Source organism: Dromiciops gliroides, chromosome 3 (genome assembly GCF_019393635.1).
Source record: "Dromiciops gliroides isolate mDroGli1 chromosome 3, mDroGli1.pri, whole genome shotgun sequence".
NCBI classification, from domain to species: domain Eukaryota; kingdom Metazoa; phylum Chordata; class Mammalia; order Microbiotheria; family Microbiotheriidae; genus Dromiciops; species Dromiciops gliroides.
In genome coordinates, this window is record NC_057863.1 from 215,057,090 (window position 1) to 215,077,377 (window position 20,288).

General features: G+C 39.1%; 1 protein-coding gene across 10 annotated transcripts in view; it reads right to left on the reverse strand.

Moving 5' to 3' along the window:
* The window catches only part of CDKL5 (cyclin dependent kinase like 5), a 245,965-nt gene that overhangs the window by 84,532 nt on the left and 141,145 nt on the right, over window positions 1-20,288 (reverse strand). For all 10 annotated transcript variants that reach the window (XM_043992518.1, XM_043992514.1, XM_043992513.1 and 7 more), the window contains one exon: window positions 1,258-1,394. In XM_043992518.1, the coding sequence (XP_043848453.1) occupies window positions 1,258-1,394 (137 nt within the window). The remainder of the gene's footprint in view (window positions 1-1,257; window positions 1,395-20,288) is intronic.

Here is a 20,288-nt window from a genome sequence, read left to right on the forward strand (position 1 = left end):
CCACAATGGCAGAACTTCTCAAAGACTCCCAGCCTAAAGCTAGACAGCTCGTCCCTGGAGCAACACTGTAAGAATAGAATGAAAAGAAGAACGTAGCTTGCCTTATTTATAAGTTTTTCTCATCATACTCACAGCAAAGACCATATACTCAACAATTACTCAGTTCTAAGATTTTGCCTGCTTTTAGTTTAAGACCAGATATTTCTTTGAAACATAATCAAAGACAATACTTCAAATGAAAGGTCCCACTAAACCTAATGCAGCCTCTCTCAGTCTATAATGGATTCATGTGTCTAGCTTACATTTGCAATGAGCCTGTAATCTCCTCAAAGTTAGGAACAATAGCTTGCTTTGAACACAGCATGATGTAGTGGAAAGAAACAGGAGATATGGATTCTAGATTCAAGTTTTCCTTTTACTTCTTACTAGATATGTAAACTTGGGAAAGTGACAAACTCTGTTTTCACTGACTCATCTATAAAACTGGAAAATACCTTACCTAGCCAAAATAATATTAACTATGAAGGTCTCTTCTAGCATCTAAAACTATGGTTCTGTTTTTAGCACAGAATATGATATAAAGTCAGAGGAAAAACAGACATTTAATTAAAAACCTATTAAATATGAAAACATTCGCAGTGAATACACATGTATTACCTTTATCAAAGAGGGGGGGAGGGAGGAAGGAGGGAGAGAATTCGAAACTAAAGTCTTAAAAATGATTGTTAAAAATTGCTTATACATGGAATTGGGGAAAAAAACAAAATACTAAACAACACGAAACAATCTGAAGGTAGGAAACATCTGGTTATTCTTGGAATTTACAACATTGCTTAATAATCATAAATTTACTAAGTTTAAATATAGGATTATGATAAGGATAATTACTTAAGGTATATCCTTTCATAAGTATTCAGAGGTTTATTGTAGGTTTATTTGAAACTAGATATGGTTCAAAATGAAAGAAACATACACAATTTACCAGATACTAAAGGCAAGAAATCTAAATTAGTCATACCACTTAAAGTTTCAAAAATATCACATGAAATTTCATTAAAAAATCAATTTCATATTTTTTGTATATTTCAATAATTTTTCATAGAACTTGTATCAATATTGTGGATGACAACATCATTTTAAAATGTTTAAACCATAAGAAAATAATTAATAATTTATAGTCACAATAGATCGCAACAGCTTCTTCAATAATTTTAAAATTCATTCTAAATAAAAGATCCTGACTACAGTCCGACTTACTTTTTCTACATATTCAAACACCAAATATAATTTTCCTCTTCTTCGGAAAGCTTCCTTCAGTTCCACTATATTTTCCTGTTTTAAAGTTCGAAGCATTTTAAGCTCTCGTAAAGTTGTTTCTTTGACTTCTTCATTTTCTAAAACATAAACAATGATAAAGAGAGAAAAAAATAAAAATTTTCCAATCTAAGTAAAACACTTTTAGGTAAGTCAAGAAAAACATGCAAATTCACCCAAATAAGTCCCAGTCTAATGAAAAATTAAAACTATGGCTTCCGTTTTACATGACTTAATCATGAAAAGCCCAGAAGCAGACTATTAAATTGCATATATTTGTGGTTTGATTGATTAAATTCAATACTTGAAATCAGGAAGAGAGGAGTTCAAATTTCACTTCAGACACTATTTGTATGGCCCTGGGCAAATGAGAGGCAATATGGCATAATGGAGAAGGAAGGAGAAAGGAATAAGCATTTCTTAATTACCTATCATACATCAGCTAGTAAGACTCTAAAGGTTGTCCTGACTCCAGGCCCAGCAGCATGCCACATAGCTTAAGGGCACCAGACTTCAGAAATACTTGGATTTAAATCAAACTCAGGCACTTAACACCTGTGTGACCCTGGGCAATTCATTTAAACTATCTCTGCCTCAGTTTCCCCATCTATAGAATAAAAGTGTTTAACTCCATGGTCTGATGTCCCTTCTAACTCTAGGGTCCTAGAGTGGGCATAACAATGTTTTTGTTTGGATGAAATGACACAAGGAAAATAGAGTGATCTGCAAATCTTACATTGCTCTGTATGTGTCAGTTATTATTATGACATTTCATATTTTAAAAATAACCAGAAGAAAGTAAATTGCAGTCCCTTTCAAATCATAGGGTCACAGTGTTAAGAGCTGGGAATGTTGTTAGAGGTCACTTATCTGGCCCCTCTTCCTTCACAATTGAACAAACTAAGCCTCAGAGAAGTTAAATGACTCTGCAGGTGGGATAAGGAACCCCAAGTCCAGCATTCCAGACACTCTAACAAGAAAGTCCTTCGAAGCCTCAAAAAAAAAAGGGATGGTTCTTAGTTCCAGGAATAATTACAGATTTCCATTTGTATTTTTTTTAATGCAAATGTTGACATATATGTGAAACATATATGAATATAAACAGACACAAAATCATAGAACTTGGGAGTTAGACCTCAGAGATTAATTACCTAGTCCAATGAGTACATGAACAGTAATCTTTTCAGTTGAAGCCCCTGATCTACCAGCTACCAGAAGATTTTGTTACTTTCTGAGGTGGCCAATGTTACTTTGAGATAGTTCTATTTTTGGAAAGGATTTTTAAATGGAAATCTCCCTCTGCAAGTTACTACTCCTTCAATATTATAGACATGTTTTTACTTTTGAAGAGAATCTTACTTAATGGTGAATTATGGTGTGTGTAGGCAGATAGAGTTAAAAGGTGAGTAGAAGAGTAGTCCTTGTTATATTGAGCATCCTAGAAGTCTATTTTGTGGCTTTGGCTGCAAGTGATCCAAAAGCAGCTTTAGTAAGAGAAGTAGTTCTTCAGACCTACCCATGACAGTGACTGGTTGTCTATAATTGTTCCTCAGCTATCCAGTTATAGCTACATGGATCTTTGGTCTGTGTTCCAATATAACCTTCAAGAATTCTGCCCTTGTTCCTTTTGTTTGCTTATACCACTCAAATTCACTCAACAGCACCTCCCTGAATGTCCTGCTGCCATGGAATCTTTGTGCACATCTATCCTAGGTAGCGTAATGAGACACCAATCTGTGGCAAAGTAACTTTACCCTTTTGTCAGCACCACTGATGGCAATTAACCAAGAGGGAAGAAAATAGGGACAAGAGAACAAGGTTAAGTAACTTAAAATAATCTCTGCACCAGTGTGGCATGAACCATGCCAGAATCTATCTAGAGACAAAATGACTTCTAGATTTCAACATGTAGGCAGTAGCATTTGAATAAGAAATACCTTGACACAGAATTTAATTAAATAAACATTTTTAAGTGCCTAATCTGTCCAAGGCACTGTGCTAGGCAGTGGGCAAAAACACTTAATACTCATGTGATCCATTATAAGAAATGTGTAGAAATCATTTCAATCTTTTTACTCAGGATAAAAGAAGTGACAACAAGGGTAAATAAAAACTACAGATAGACTGTAGTATCATTTTTGAGAATTGTGGCTTCAACTTTTTCCCCTAAGAGCCTTTCAAAAGCAGCTAACGAGCATCAAAACTGAATGAATTGAATTATGCCTGTTCACTATTATTCCCAACTGTCCTCTAAAAATTGTAGTAATAATAAATGGAAGGGCCAAAAAACTGACAACATGTGAAAGTAAAGGAGAAACTAGAGACATGGTTAATCTAACTGCACATTCCTAAGATACCCAAGAGCAGTATATAAATGACTACTGAAATAGAGGCACTCAATAAACTGAATTGAAATTTCTTTCTTAATTGAAATTAAGGTGACTCCTTACCACTTGTGAAAGAAGTGACTATGCCAAAATGGGGTTTTTGCCTCTGAGTCTCAGAGCTATTTCTTCTCATTACCTGGTAAAGCTACTTCACAACCAAGAGATACAACAGATAACATGACCAAACAGTCTTATGAAAATTTTATTGACTCTGCAAATAAATTATGCTAAATAAAATTAAATATTAAATTAAAATTACATTAAATTACAAAGTTTACCACATATAAAGGTAAAATCAGTCTAGCAGCCCACTAGCCACAGTATACAATTAAATGCCCAAGACTATAAAATGACATATTATACCATAGTATTAGACAGGCACACAAACCCCAAAATAAGCATAAAGCTAGAAAGGTTTGTAGACAGACTATCCTTGATTTATTTAGTGCTAACACAGCAAATGAAAATTTTCCTTTAAACGATATGTCTATTATTGCTACCGTAAATCATAAGTTCAAAATTAGTCTCCAGTGCTGAATAGATCAATTCCAAAAACTTAATTCTAGCATTCAAGAGCCTCTGTGATATGGTCCTGCCTCTCATATACTTGGTCTCAGTCTCAAGATGTAGAAAGGAAGGCTTTAACTTTCTCACATATTTATTTTCTCCCAAATTTGTTTAGATGCACTTCTGTATAGGCTTCATTTTATTTTTGCCTCACTTTTAATATGAATTATAGAAAGGTGAAGATGATATTGTCCAATACTTTCATTTTGTAAATGAGCAAACTGGGGCCTAGAAAAGTAAAGCTAATAAAGTTACAATCAAGATTTACGATTTTACTGCCTGTTCCCAGAAACTCACAAAATCCTAATGCCAAAATCACCTCATTTAGAAAATGCATCTTTTGCATCTCCACAAGTACACCATTCATAAATATCCTGCCCTGCACAAAACCAAGCTTTCAGAAATACAAGCAATATGTTCCGTTTCTGCTATATTCAACATTTTCCTTTACCTTTGCTCTGGCTCTTGATCCCCATGTCCAGAATGCTCTCCCTCCTCACTTCCTAACTTCCTTCAGGACTCAGCTCAACTACCTACTGCCTTCTACATAGAGCCTCTCCCAATTCAGCCAGTTGTGGGTGATTTCCCACCAGATACAACGTTGTATTCATTCTGCATATATTCTGTATATAAACTTATGCATCACCCTTTATAGAATGTAATCTCCTTGAGGGAAGGGACAGGTGTTCCACACAAAAGAAGGTACTTAATAAGGGCTTGCTGATGAACTGATGGCTTGAATACATCCCAAACATGGAGGTCAACTGGTGTAAATGTATAAAGGCAGGAGAGAACACTGACAAGTTCAGGAAATAAGTCAAGACTTCTGTTTGGCTGGACCCGTAGAATGCACAAAGGCAGAAAGGCACAAAGTTAGAAAGGCAGACCAGGCTGAGGAGTTTGTTTTATCCTAGAAGAAAGAAGGTGTGGCTGAACATTTTTGAGCAGAGAACTTTGTCTTAAGAAGATTGTTTTTGGCAGCTTTAACTGCTCAGAAAAAGAAGAGGTTGTAGCTGGAAGCTGGGAAAACAATTAAGAGGCTATCAGAATAACCCAATTGGAAAGTGATAAGGGTGTGACATAGAGTGGTAGCAGAATGAGTGAATGGAGAGAAGTATGAAGGTAGAATGAACACGGCTAGGCAAGTGACGTAATGTGCAAGAAAGAGAAATCAAGGATGACTCAGTCAAGGAACCTGGATGACCTAGAGAAGAGCAGTGTCCTTGACAGAAATAGGAAGAATGCAGGAGGGACAGGTTTACAAGGAAAGATGATCTGTTCCATTTGGACATGCTGAGGTACTGACACTGGCAGAGCAAGGATCTTGAAGTTGCAGTAGGTGGCAAGGAGTATATCACGTCTTCCTTCTGGCTATTGTGGCAGTGAACATGATAGAAAGAACAACCTGTCCTGGAGAGGGTGGCAGGAATGCAGTACCCTAGAGAGAACCAGGCTTCTGTGAGCCCCAGATTATAGAAAGGGAGTAAGACGAAGGAATCTAGTATGAAAAGGAGACTCTTGACATCATAATCCCTTCTCTACGCAATTTATTTTTTTTTGCTTGAAATCTGAAAAATCATCCTGAATTTTTTCTAGAAAAATATCTATATATAAAGTAAACATGTCTATTCCTGGACTGGATTATTTCTAAATGTTCTAGACCAATTCTAAAATTATTTGATTCCATGATTAACCTATTTATATGAAAGTTCGGGTTATTTACATTACAAGCCACACAACACTTTCTTTTCATGAATTTAAGCAGCAACATTGCAGTGGTACTTGCAAGTGCATATTGAATGATGAGATACTAACACAGAAAGGTAGGGGAAAAGACTACAGGATAAAAATGGACTGACTGCAATACAATGGTCCAAGATAGTTCCAGAGGACTCATGATGGGAAATGCTCTCCAAATCCAGGAAAAAAAAAAAAAAGAACTGTGGAATATGGATGCAGATTGAACCATACTATTTCTTTTGTTTTTGGTGCTGTTTTTCTTTTTTTGAGGTTCTTCCTTTTTGCTTTGATTCTTCTCTTATGACTAATGCAGAAATATGTTTAACGTTATTGTACATATATAATCTATATCGGATTGCTTGCTGTCTTAGGAAAGGAGGGAGAAAAATTTGAAACTAGAAATCTTATAAAAACAAATGTTGAAAACTATCTCTACATGTAACTGGAAAATAAAATACTTTTATACTTTTTTTAAAAAATGGACTGATTTTAGATCTCCATTGAGTCAAGTAATAACATGTCTAACATCAAGATGTAAGATTCTTCAGAGGAAAAAGTAAGGGGATACAATAAGAAATATTGTTGTTGCTGTTCATCCTTTGCTTTTGAAGAGGACCAATAACATCATGGGGGGCGATGTCTTTTACTTGCCATGAATTGGATTTAAGTCAGTCAGAGTTGCACGAAGCTGTCAGCCTATCTCTCTCTGTTCCAGAGTTATCATGGTCCAGTGACAGGACAACCGACAACAGCCTCAGATGCAGTAGATGACCCTGGCATCTTTGATATCTGACGAAGTTCTAAGTGCTCCACAGTGCCTACTTCAGCCATCTTCATAGCCACTGCAATAATAATCTACCCATTCTGCCAGAGGAAATCTTCATATGCTTGGGATAGATACCCCCAAACTCACCAACAGGTTTGAGAACTGTCGATTACTCTCAACCTGGTTTAGCTTGTCTTCCAAAATGTTTTTGCCTGGGTGTGGCTGCTGTGTATACTATAGTTTCCTGGAACCACAGATGAAAGGGACAGGTAGAAACTAAAGGTGAATGAGCAGCCCTGAAAAGGGCAGTTATAGGTGGCGCAGTGGATATCATGCTGGGACTGGAGTCAGGAAGACCTGAGTTCAAGTTCCGCCTCACTCAGTAGATGTATCATCCTGGACAAGTAACAACCCTACTTTGCCTCAATTTCCTCATCTGTAAAATGAGCTGGAGATGGAAATGGCAAACCACTCCAGTATCATTGCCAAGAAAACTCGAAATGCGGTCACAAAGAGTGCAACACAACTGAGATGACAGAACAACAACAAAAAACTCTAGTCCTCCATAACCACCCCACACATCCCAATGATGAATATTATAGAAATAAGAAAAGTATATAACAAGAAGACAATGGGAAGAAAGGGGGAAATGACAGACTAGCATAAAAAAGATAACTACTACTAGAATGTAAAAGCTCCAGATAGGTTCAATTCTAGGCAATGTCAGAACAACGATATCTAAGGAACTATCGTCTCTAAAGCATTTTTTACAATCCAAAAAAAGCAATATGGGAGTTTTGAGATATTCCATAAACCATCAGCCTTATATATTTGTGCAGCCAAAAAGGTCAGACAAAATAAATCACTAGGGAAGGGATTAAAAAGCAAAATGAAATCATGTTGCCTTTGTACAACAAAAGCCATTTGAAATACTTCTGGCCCTAGAACATAATGGGAGCGAGAATATCAAGAGAGGGAAATCTAACATGACAAAGAGGAATGGATCAAGGGAAGAGCTGGAGCCTTTAATATGGGAAGATGAAGGCTTAAAAAAATATGGCTTGAAAAATCTGAAATACCTTAATAGAGTAAATTCTAACAAGATCATCAAATCCCCAAATAGAAGCAACAGGGGATGACTCTTCAAGTTTAAGAGGTAAAATTAGGCCAAATACAGAAGTATAGTCAATGTTGATTGCCTAGGTTAATTAATCAAGAATGTGGTATCTTATCTAATTATGGAGAGGCTAGACTGAGTGGTCTCATTGCAAGGGTGTTGGGTTTGTAATCAGATGGACTGACTTTGAATCCCATCTCTGCCACCTAGAACCATATAGCCAGGTGTAGTCAAAATGTAAGAATGATAGAAAAGGGTACAACTGAGCTCTACACTCTACACACACACACACACACACACACACACACACACACACAGAGCCCTCACCCCAACTCCTCCAAAGAGATCTGGAAAATGCACCAGTCTTAATCATGATGGGTAAATCTAAGAAAAAGTCACAGTTAGTCATTTTTCCAGCCCACTTCAGTATAGGAAGAGAGTATATGGACACTCTAGACTGAAACTGTCCAAATACAGTGCAGTCTAGCACAAAGAGAGACTGGGTTCTGGGAAAAGAGGAGGTGTCATTGCCATTCTAGGGCACCCTGATGAGAATAGTTACCATCTGGCAGCAGTAACTGAATACACCATCTCTGGTAATATATTGGGGCCAACTAAGACCCAGACCTCAGCTCAGGAGTGGCTTTCAAGGATAAAGAAGTTCTGGGGGGCAGTAGATAAAGCACCAGCCCTGGATTCAGGAGAACCTGAGTACAAATCCAGCCTCAAACACTTGACACTTACTAGCTGTGTGACCCTGGACAAGTCACTTAACACTCATTGCTCCTCCAAAAAAAAAACCACAAACAAAAAAAAGAAGTTCTGGGCTGTGTACCAATGATCAAAGCAAGCAGTAGCTTTTTGGCTCTAACCACAGAAGCAGAACGGAGTCTCAGTTTCAGCCTCTAGTCCACTATGATGTCTGCAGAAGAGTAACAAGGGAAGAAATCTAGGAGCAAAAGGAGAGCTTGTGGTTCTGTCACTCAGAACCAACTGTTTCCAAGATGCCCAGAGTCAGTGTCCAGCAGAAGTCTGTTGTTGCTCAGATTCAAACCCAGGTCAGAAATCAGATTTTACCTTGACCAGATCACTATGGGACCAATGAAAGCTGCAAGTTCCTGAGAGTTTTACACAACACAACACTTGATATACCAAGAAACTAACATTAGGACCAGCCCAGATCTTCCCTCCATTAACACAAAGAGCCTGTCTCTAACAAAGTAGGACAGAATGAGTAAACAAAAAAGAATCTCACCATAAAGATCAATTATGATGAAAGGAACGCTCAAATCACAAAATCAGAAGAGAATGACTCCAAAGCAAGGTCAAAAAGAAAAATAAAGCATGGGCAGAAATTCAACTAGAATTTTTAGAAAAGAAAAAGCTTGGGCTACTGTTAAAAACTTTTAATGTTAAAAGTTTTAAAAATCGTTTTTATAAAAATGAGAGTGCTAGAAGAAAAAACTGGAAATGAGAGCTACAAAAGAGGGATTTAGAAAAGGAATTAGCATCTTGGCACAGAAATTATAAAACCTTGCCCAAAATATACACCGCCTGAAAATTAGAACTGACCAAATAGAAGCCAATGACTCTATGACACAAGAAATAAAACAGGGGCAGCTAGGTGGCACAGTGGATAGAGTACTGGCCCTGGATTCAGAAGGACCTGAGTTCAAAATCTAGCCTCAGACATTTGATACTTACTAGCTGTGTGACCCTGGGCAAGTCACTTAACCCCAATTGGCCCTCAAAAAAAAAAAAAAAGAGGAGGAGGAGGAAATAAAACAAAATTTAAAAGCTAAAAAGAAGAAGAAGAAGAAAATGTAAATTATCTTATAGGAAAGACAGCTGACCTCGAATACAGAGCAAGGAGAAAAAGTTTAAGAATCATTGTATTACCTAAAGACATGACCAAGGGGCAGCTAGGTTGTACAGTAGATAAAGTACTGGCCCTGGATTCAGAAAGATGTGAGTTCAAATCCAACCTCTTGACACTTATTAGCTCTGTGACCCGGGGCAAATCACTTAACCCTCATTTCCCCATTAAAAAAAAAAAATGACCAAAAAAGAGCCTGTACATCATATTTCAGAAAAATCTTTAAAAAAATAAAAGCTGGGGCAGCTAGGTGGCACAGTGGATAGAGCACCGGCCCTGGAGTCAGGAGTACCTGAGTTCAAATCCGGCCTCAGACACTTAACACTTACTAGCTGTGTGACCCTGGGCAAGTCACTTAACCCCAATTGGCCCTCAAAAAAAAAAAAAAAAGAGGAGGAGGAGGAAATAAAACAAAATTTAAAAGCTAAAAAGAAGAAGAAGAAGAAAATGTAAATTATCTTATAGGAAAGACAGCTGACCTCGAATACAGAGCAAGGAGAAAAAGTTTAAGAATCATTGTATTACCTAAAGACATGACCAAGGGGCAGCTAGGTTGTACAGTAGATAAAGTACTGGCCCTGGATTCAGAAAGATGTGAGTTCAAATCCAACCTCTTGACACTTATTAGCTCTGTGACCCGGGGCAAATCACTTAACCCTCATTTCCCCATTAAAAAAAAAAATGACCAAAAAAGAGCCTGTACATCATATTTCAGAAAAATCTTTAAAAAAATAAAAGCTGGGGCAGCTAGATGGCACAGTGAATAGAGCACCGGCCCTGGAGTCAGGAGTACCTGAGTTCAAATCCGGCCTCAGACACTTAACACTTACTAGCTGTGTGACCCTGGGCAAGTCACTTAACCCCAATTGCCTCACTAAAAAAATAAATAAATAAATAAAAGCTGTCCATAATCTCTTAGAACCAGAGGGCAAAGTGGAAATAGAAAGAATTCAATGGTCACCTCCTGAAAGAAATCCCAAAATAAAACCTTCCAAGAACATTATAAACCAAAATCCAGAGCTTATAAATCAAATTAAAATTACTGCAAGGAGCCAGAGAAAGAAGTCAAGTACTGCGGAACCACAGTCAGAATGACAGATGATTTAGAAGTCTCCACTAAAAAGGAGTGGAAAGCTTGGAATATGATATTTCAGAGGACAAAGGATATACAGGCTTAAAGCCAAGAATGGCTAACCTAGCAAAACTGAATATAATCCTAGAAGAGGAAAAATGGGCCTGTAATGAACAGTTCTGATGAAAAGATCATAGCTACATTCTCAAACACAGGAATCAAGAGAGAGCTGGATAGCATAATGGAACAAGCCTAAGAGACTAAATAAGAATAAACTTTATATATGATACATGTGTCCCTTCTGAATCTTACTATCATTAGGAATCAAAGAGGTTGTCTAATTAGATAGGACTGGAAATGGTTCTGTTACATCTTCTATTTAAAATGTTGTAGGGTATGGAGTTCTTGCCAAGGAATCAAGTATCTTGAATTTGGGATCTACTGATTCTGGGCTTTGCTTTTTGTAGTACCTATAAATGAAGATTAGCAGAACCACACAACTTGAAATCCAAGCCAAGAATATCATTCTCTAATTTCTAGAAAAACATGGAATAGCATGAACTGCTAATGCCTTTCTTAATGGTGTAGTACAAGTGCTATTCAATTTCTTGGTTCAGTTCCTATCTCTAAAACGCATCATTTGTGTGACTCTTAACCAAGGAAAGGAAGAAATCTAGGTGGCGGTGCAGTGGATCGAGTGCTAGACCCAGAGTCAGGAAGAAGTGAGTTCAAATCCAACTTACTGATACTTATTGGCTGTGTGACTTTGGGCAAATTACTGAACTCCCAGACTTAGCTTCATTATCTATAAAATGGGTACTAGAATCCCACCCTCCCACCATGATGATCAAATGAGATATTTTATAAATGTTTTGCTACATAAATGCCAATTATTGTGATGATGATGTCATTTAATGCTTTCAGTGATCCAGCCAATTCTTTAAAAATCAAAGTTGCAGGCAGAGATGCTGGGTGCTTGCTAGTTGCTTGCTAGTTGCATTGGTGAAAAAGTTTATTTACTGGGAAGCTCTACACAGACGAAATCATGTCTGGACTAAGTAAATGAATAAATTAAAAATGAAAAGAGTTCAAGTTTCTATAACATTTGATGGTTTGCATAATGCTTTCTTCATGATTCTGTGAGCTAAGGTAGTAAAAAGGATTATTATACCCATTTCAGAGTCAAAGAGATAAATGATTTGCCCATAGTCATATAGGTAATGGGTGTCAGAATCAGAACTGAGATTCAGTCAACCAGTCAGTAAATGGAGCTACTGGACTCTACCTTAAAACCCCAATGAATCAACTCTAGGGGGCTCATGAATTCTTCCAGAACCACTGTGTTTGATCCCCTTTCCTCCCCTATTAAATCCATGTGCCCCCTATCTCCAGGCTATTCAATTTCTTATAATTCTTATTAGGAATTCCAAATAGCCCCAATTAGTTTCCAGATTACTTGGCTAAGAAAAGTTTACAAAACCTCCCTCTTCACCCAACCCTTGCTATCAAAAATTTCCTCCTGGGGGGCAGCTAGGTGGCGCAGTGGATAAAGCACTGGCCCTGGATTGAGGAGTACCTGAGTTCAAATCTGGCCTCAGACACTTGACACTTACTAGCTATGTATCCCTGGGCAAGTCACTTAACCCCCATTGCCCCGCAAAAAAACCCAAAACAAAACCAAAACAAACAAACAAAAATTTCCTCCTGAATGCATTAGTCCACTTTTCTTCCTTGGTAAATACAATGCAGTGAAGGTATTAAGCTTTTCTGGAGTAACTCCTGATAGCTAGTTGATCATCATTTGCCTCTTTCTCTTAAAAGTCGGATGCTGAGCAAGGCTATGAGTTAGCAGGGAGTTCTGATGATTAGCAAGGTAACTATTGCATTGATGAGGACAAGTATAGTAGGCTTATAAAAACTGTTATACCAAGAAGAGTGCCATTAGAAGCCTACCTCATAGTTTACTGAGAAAAATTGGAGTTATCTCCTGAGACCTCCCTCTTTTCCCCTCCTCATCTCATCGCTCTTATGCTCTGTCACTATCTCCTCCATCATCTCACTGAAAAGGGTGTGATCCTACTCTTTTGTCGAGGGAAACCCTTCTACATTCACAAGTGGCTCCATTACATCTCGCCTCCTCCAACGTACCACCCCATCATCCTCATTCTCTTTTTATCTTCGATCTTTCCTATTTACTGGCTCCTTCCTCACTCCCTACAAATATGTCCATGTCTCCCCCATCCTCAAAAAAAAAACACAACAAAACTTCACTTGAACCTTTCATCTTTGCTAATAATCATCTTACATCTCTTCAGCCCTTTGAGGATAAACTCCTTAAGAAAGTCTTCCGTGAGAGGTGACTTTATTTTCTCTCCTCTCCCTCTCTCTCTCTTTTTTTTTTTTTAGTGAGACAATTGGGGTTAAGTGACTTGCCTAGGGTCACACAGCTAGTAAGTGTTAAGTGTCTGAGGCCGGATTTGAACTCAGGTACTCCTGACTCCAAGGCCGGTGCTCTATCCACTGCGCCTTCTAGCTGCCCCTCTCCCACTCTTTTTAACCTCCTATAAACCAGCTTCCAACCTCATTATTCCAAAGTTACTACTGATCTCTTAGTTGCCAATTTCAATGGCCTATTCCTCAATTCTCATTCTCCTTTCCCTCTCTGCAGCCTTTGAACATGTCAATCACACCCTTTTCCTCGACACTCTCTTCTCTCTGAGTTTTTGAGACACCTCTCTCCCCTTGTTCTCCTATCTGACTGCAAATGCTCAGTCTCCAGAGTTGGATCCTCCTCTAAGCCATGCTCTGTCATGGTCTCCTCCTGACATACTACTTCACTTGGTGATCTCATTAGTACCTATGGATTTAATTATCATATCTATACTGATGAATCTCAAATCTTCCTATCTTGCCTCAATCTCTCTTCTAACCTCCAGTCTCACATCTCTAACTGCCTTTCAGACATCTCAAACCGGGTTGGTCTAGCCGACTTTAAATTCAACATGTCCAAAAATGATTTCATTCTTTCCCTCCAGGAAGCCTCTTCCCCTTTCAAACTTCCCTATTACTTCAGAGGACTAAGCCATCCTCCCATTCCCTCAGGCTCACAACCTACAAGTCTTCCTGGATTCCTCACTATCTTTCCCACACTCCCACCTCCCCATATCCAATCTGCTGCAATATCTTTGGAATATATCCTCTTTTCTCCTGTAATACCGCCTCCTAACCTGCTGGTAAATCTGCCTTCCCCAAATCTCTCCCCACTCCAATCCATCCTTTATTCATCTGTCAAAGTGATTTTCCTAAAGTGCAGATCCAATTGTGTCACCTCCATGTTCAATAAACTCCAGTGGCTCCCTTCAAGATCAAAAATAAAATCCACTATTTGGATTTCAAAGCACTTCATAACCTAGTCCCTCCTTCCCCTTCCAATCTTCTTATATGTAACACCCTCCCCAGTTCAAGTCATCTTTCAGTAGACTAAAGATTTACTTTAAAAATCTGGTAAACTAAAACCCCGCAATAAGCTTTTCCCAGCATCTCAATTCTAGTGCCTTCCCTCTATTGATTATTTCCTATTTCTCCCAATTATAGCTTGTTTGTGCATATTTATATGCTTATTGTCTCCCTCATTAGATTGTGAGCTCCTGGAGGGCAGTAATTGCCTTTTGTTTCTAGGCGCAGCAACTATGTGGTGGCAACACAGTGCCTGCCACACAGAAGTCACTTAATAAATGTTGACTGCCCGACTGGATACAAGCTGAAAATAAGCATCGTCAAAAGGTTTTTAGATAAATTTGTAGAAGAACTAATAAGCTTCACCTGGGCAGGGATAATTTCTCATTAATCTATCTTCCCCCTGCACCTTGAAGACTGCTCTAAACATAGGAGGCACACAATAGATGTTGAATAAAACACTTTCCATTTCCTTAACTGGGTTGCACATCAATTTAAGAGGGAACAAAAGCCCAGCGTCATACAATGTCAGCACAGTGCAGTGACAAGATTACAGGCTTGAAATTAGGCTACCTGTGCTCAAATCCCAACTCTGACTAGGGCACAAGACAGAAACCTCATTGAGATGAGTTTCTTCATCTTCGAGAAGTGGATAAAACACTTTTACTACTCACTTCACAGGGTTCCTATCAGGAAAGCATTTTGTAAATGTTAAAAGTGCTATACAAATGCAATTATTAGTACTATTACTAATAAGACTGGGGGAAGAGTAAAATTTGCTACCTGAAAAAAGAGTAGGGGATGAGCCTGAGAGGTTTGCTAATTGATATGAGGTTGCAATGAAAACTGAAAATATGCTTGGGTAGATCTTCAAGACAGTGGTGCTTTGGGAGTGTCAAAAAGGTCGATTTTATATGTGTCTTTTCATTGGCTGCCTGCCTCCCATGGCTGGCTGTGATGCTCTCTCCCTTCTCCTTCTACTTCCTGGTTTCCTCGGCTGCCTACAAGACAGACTGAGGATTGAGCTCAGACTGCACCATCTACAAAAGACCTTGCCTCACCCCTGCAAGTGCCTTCCCAGAGAGCAATTCTCTTTCAGAGATTACCTCCCATTTACTTTATATACATCTTGCTTGCACATTTTCTTCTCCATTATTTATAATGGGAGCTCTTCAAGGGCAGGGATGATATTTTTGCCATTCTTTGTATACCCAGAACTTAGCATAGTCAAGTAAGTTCTTTGTCTACAAAAAATGGTGTTTCTGCTGTGTTTGTGACATGGGTTTGTGCACACATTATGTCAAAGTTTGAATGTATGGGAAGTAAGAAGGCAATTTTCGTGGAATTTCTTGTGGGCTTGATAAAACTGGAACAGGTCAAATAATCTTCAACTATTAGGAAGGCTGGCACACACTAATGAGAGTCACTCTAAAGGATAGACAGAAGTGAAAAATAAGAACAAATCTATGTTATAGTTACGAATATTAAAAAGGTAAAGATTATATTTTATATTAACATAGAAGAGCGCTATTTTTTTTTTAAACATGTGTTTCCATCTGTTTTCAGATACTATCAGTTCTTTCTCTGCAGATGGGCTGCAATCTTCATAAGTCCCTCAGGGTTACATTGGATCATTGCCTTGCTGAAAACAACCACATGCTTCCCAGCAGATCATCCCCCACTATTGCTGTTATTTTGTATACAGTACATTTCAGTCTGCTTCAGCTAATGTAGGTCCCTCCAGGTTTTCACCATAGCATCCTGTTTATCACAACCTCTATATCAACCTTAAGCTTGACAGAGAATCTTCTTCACAAAAGCCCAGCATACATCTTGCCATTATAGTCAATCATCATAACTATTTCCCTCCATCCCATTCCCTTCCCATGACATTTATTCTATCTTCTTTTTACCTATTCCTCCTCAGAGGTGCCTTACTTCTGACTATCCTCTCTCTCACTCTGCACTCCCTTTTTTCACCCTTCCTTCCTTGTCCTCTTCTCCTCCTATTTTCCTGCAGGGTCAAATAGATTGCTCCTCCCAATTGGGTATGAAATCTATTCCTTCCATGAGCCCACTCCAATGGGATCAAGGTCCCTGAGCTAATTTTGTGTTCTAAATTTTTCTTCCTCCCTCCCTCCTCAACCCTCCCTATGAGATCAAGCAATTCAATATGTCATACTGGTGCAGTCATGCAGAACATCTTCATCTTCCTTGAAAGTGTTTTGCTTTTTACTGCTCTCTCCCTTAATCTGCCCTTTCCTCCTTCCCTTCTCTCCCCCCCTTCTCTCCCTCCCTCCCCCCAGGGCAAAAGTATATTACTATACCTATTTGAGTATGTATGTTAGTCCTTCTTTGGGCCAATTCTGATGATATTAAGGTTCACTCACTCCCCAACTCCTTCCCCCTATTCCACTCTCCTCCATAAGCTTTCTTCTTGTTTCCTTCATGTGAAATACCTCTCCCTAGACCATCTCTCCCCTTCTCCCTCCCCCAGTTTATTCCTCCTACACCTCAACCCTATTTTAATGATGTTGTCATGGATTAGCTAGGTGGCACAGTGGACAAAGCACCAGCCCTGGACCCAGGAGGCCCCCCAAGCTCAAATCTAGCCCCAAACATAAGACACCCCTCCCTCTCTGCCCCACAAAGAACAAAACATAAATGCTTTACAGATATCATCCCTTCATATTCAGTTCAGCCCTGTCTTCTGTGAATTTCCTGTGAAGAATTTTTGTTTTGTTTTGTTTTGTTTTTTGGTGAGGCAACCAGGGACAAGCGACCTGCCCAGGGTCACACAGCTATCAATTGTCAAGTGTCTGAGGTCACACCTGAACTCAGGTTCTCCTGAGTCCAGGGCCGGCGCTCCATCAACTGCACCACCCAACTGCCCCTGAATTTCTTACTGAGATAGTTCTTATGATTTCAAAATATTATCTTCCCATGTAGAAATGTCAACAGTTTGATCTTTTAATATCCCTGATGAAGTCTTTTTCCCGTTTACCTTTTTATGCTTCTCCAGGATCTTGTATTTGAAAGTCAAATTTTCTATTCAGTTCAGGTCTTTTCATCACAAATGCTTGAAAGACCTCTTTCTCATTGAAATCCCATTTTTGCCTCTGAAAAATTATACTCAATTTTGCTAGGTACCTGATTTTTGTCTGAAGTCCCAGTTCCTTTGCCCTCTGGAATATCATATTCCATGCCCTTCGGTCCTTTAATGTAGAAGCTGCTAGATCTTGCTTTATCCTTATTGGAGCTCCACAGTATTTGAATTCCTTTTTTCTAGCTGCTTGCAGTATTTTCTCCTTGACCTGGGAATTCTGGAATTTGGCTATAATATTCCTGGAGGTTTTCCTTTTGGGATCTCTTTCAGGAGGTGATAGGTGGATTCTTTCAATTTCTATTTTAGCTTCTGCTTCTAGAATATCAGGGCAATTTTCCCTCACAATCTCTTGGAGGATGGTGTCTAAGCTTTTGTTTTGGTCATGGTTTTCAGGTAGTCCAATGATTTTCAAATTATCTCTCCTAGATTTATTTTCTAGGTCAGCTGTTTTTCCAAGGAGATATTTCACACTGCCCTCTATTTTTTCATTCAATTGGATTTGCTTTACTGTGTCTTGGTTTCTCATAAAGTCACTAGCTTCCATTTGTTCAATCCTAATTCTTAGGCAATTATTTTCATCAGACAGTTTTTTAATCTCCTTTTCCATTTGGCTTTTCAAACTATTGACTTTTTTCTCATGACTCTCCTTTATCGCTTTCATTTCCCTTTCCATTCTTTCCTCCTTTTCTCTACATCTTCTTTCTATCTCTCCTACTTTCTCTTCAAAGTCCCTTTTGAGAGCTTCCATGGCCTGAGACCAGTTCATATTTTTCTTGGAAGCTTTGGATGTTGGAGCTTTGCCCCTGTTATTATCTTCTTCTTCTGAGGTTGTATTGTGGTCTACCTTACCCCCAAAGAAGTTTTCAATGGTCTTCTGCTTTCTCTGTCTGCTCATCCTGGCTTACTATTTCTTGGCTTTTAACTCCTTTAAATGTGGCGCTGCTTCCAGGACACACTGTTCAAGCTACAGCGTGGCCTGGGGGATGGTTGGGCTTCTTCTCAGTCTGCCTGGCCTCACTTTCATTTGATTTTAAACTCTCCACTGGGGGGGGGGGGGGGGGCCGCGCCTGCTTCTCAGCTCCACTCCTGCTCTCAGCTTCAGAGGGTCCCAGGTGTTTTGGGTCGAGGGGAGGCAGGCTTTAATCTCACCTGGCCTGTTCTCAGGTCCAGAGATAACCTCAGGCCTATTTACTAAGAAACCAACCAGCAAAACTTTCTGTGGTGTGGTTCTCAGCTTCCTATGAGACTGCTCCCCTGCTCCCCTCCCCCACCTGGGTCTCCTGCCGCTCAGGATTTCTTCCTGGTTGCCCGCTGGGGTGGTACAGTCGAATCCTTCCCCCCAATCCACTGGGACCCCTTCACTTACCCCCCCGCCCCCCCGCCCCAGGCCAGCTGTTCAGTCCCACCGCGCGTGCTCGGTTCCAGAAGACGCTGGTGCTGTAGCCGATTCAGAGGCACTGGGGCAAATTCCTCTGGTGTGTGTCTGGTGTGTCGGCCTGATTGTGGGGTTAGGCTTTATTCATGGCCCAGCACGGCCCCCTAAAATCTATCTATAGCTGGAGAAAACTCTCAGCCCGTTTTTTTGTGTGTTTTTCTGCCCCAAGGGTTCTTTTATTGCTATTTTTGGGGTTATTGTATCAGGAGCCCCGTGAGCTTAACGTCTTTCCTCCGCCATCTTGGCTCCGCCCCCGAAGAGCGCTATTTTTTAAAGTGAGCAAGTCTTCCTTGATCCTCTAATTTGCTTTTGGTGTCAATTTTTAAATCAAAATCATGTATGTGTATCATACACACACACACACACACACACACACACACACACACACACAACTGTATTCAAAGATGGTCCTATTGACAACGATTATTAATGGTGTTTAAGACAAGATCAATACACAGGCAAAAATCTTCAACAGCCCTGCACCTGTGAAGGCTATTCTTTTGTCTGTAGCTTATAAGAATTACTTTCAAAAATACAAATTATTAATTTTTCTCCTATGAAACTCATATGAGGTTCCAAAATCCTGGTTTTTTAAAAAAGCTACCTTCTTCAAGACTTATATCAGGCTTGCCTTTCTACAGCTACTATTTCCTATAAGCTCACAGATATTTTTTTATCTTGTTTGATCTACTTGCTTGAAATTATTTTTTAAAAATTATTATCTCAGGGGCAGCTAGATGGCGCAGTGGATAGAGCACCGGCCCTGGAGTCAGGAGCACCTGAGTTCAAAGCCAACCTCAGACACTTCACATTTACTAGCTGTGTGACCCTGGGCAAGTCACTTAACCCCAACTGCCTCACTAAAAAACAAAACAAACAAAAAAAAAATTATCTCTCCCTCAAACGATTCCCTCCCCCTAAAGGAACACGAACACTCTCACTCTCTCTCTCTCTCTCTCTCTCTCTCTCTCTCTCTCTCTGAAAACAAATTCTCATACTGCCCTTATACAAAAATGCAAATCTCATCCTGGATTTTAAATCTACCACCTATCTTAAAGGAGATGGATGCCATGGTTTATCTTTAGTCCTCTGATCTTGTAGTTTATAATTCTTCTATTCATCAACGTTCAAAAGTTTTTCAAAGTTGTTTTTCTCTAAAATAATGTTGACAAGTAAATTGCTCTCCTATTTCTGTTCACCTCACTCTGTATCAGGTCATAAAGGTCTTCCCAGTTTCCTCTAAAACTTGACATTTCATCATTTCTTATAATATTCATTCCATTAATATTCCACAATTTGGTTAGCTATTCCCCAAGAGGAAGATGTATCCTTAGTTTTCAATCTGGGGCTACCACAAAAAGAGTTCCTATTTATGTTAATCTATGTTATGTTAATCTATGTTATGTTATGTTATGTTATGCTATGCTATGCTATGTTATGCTATGCTAATTA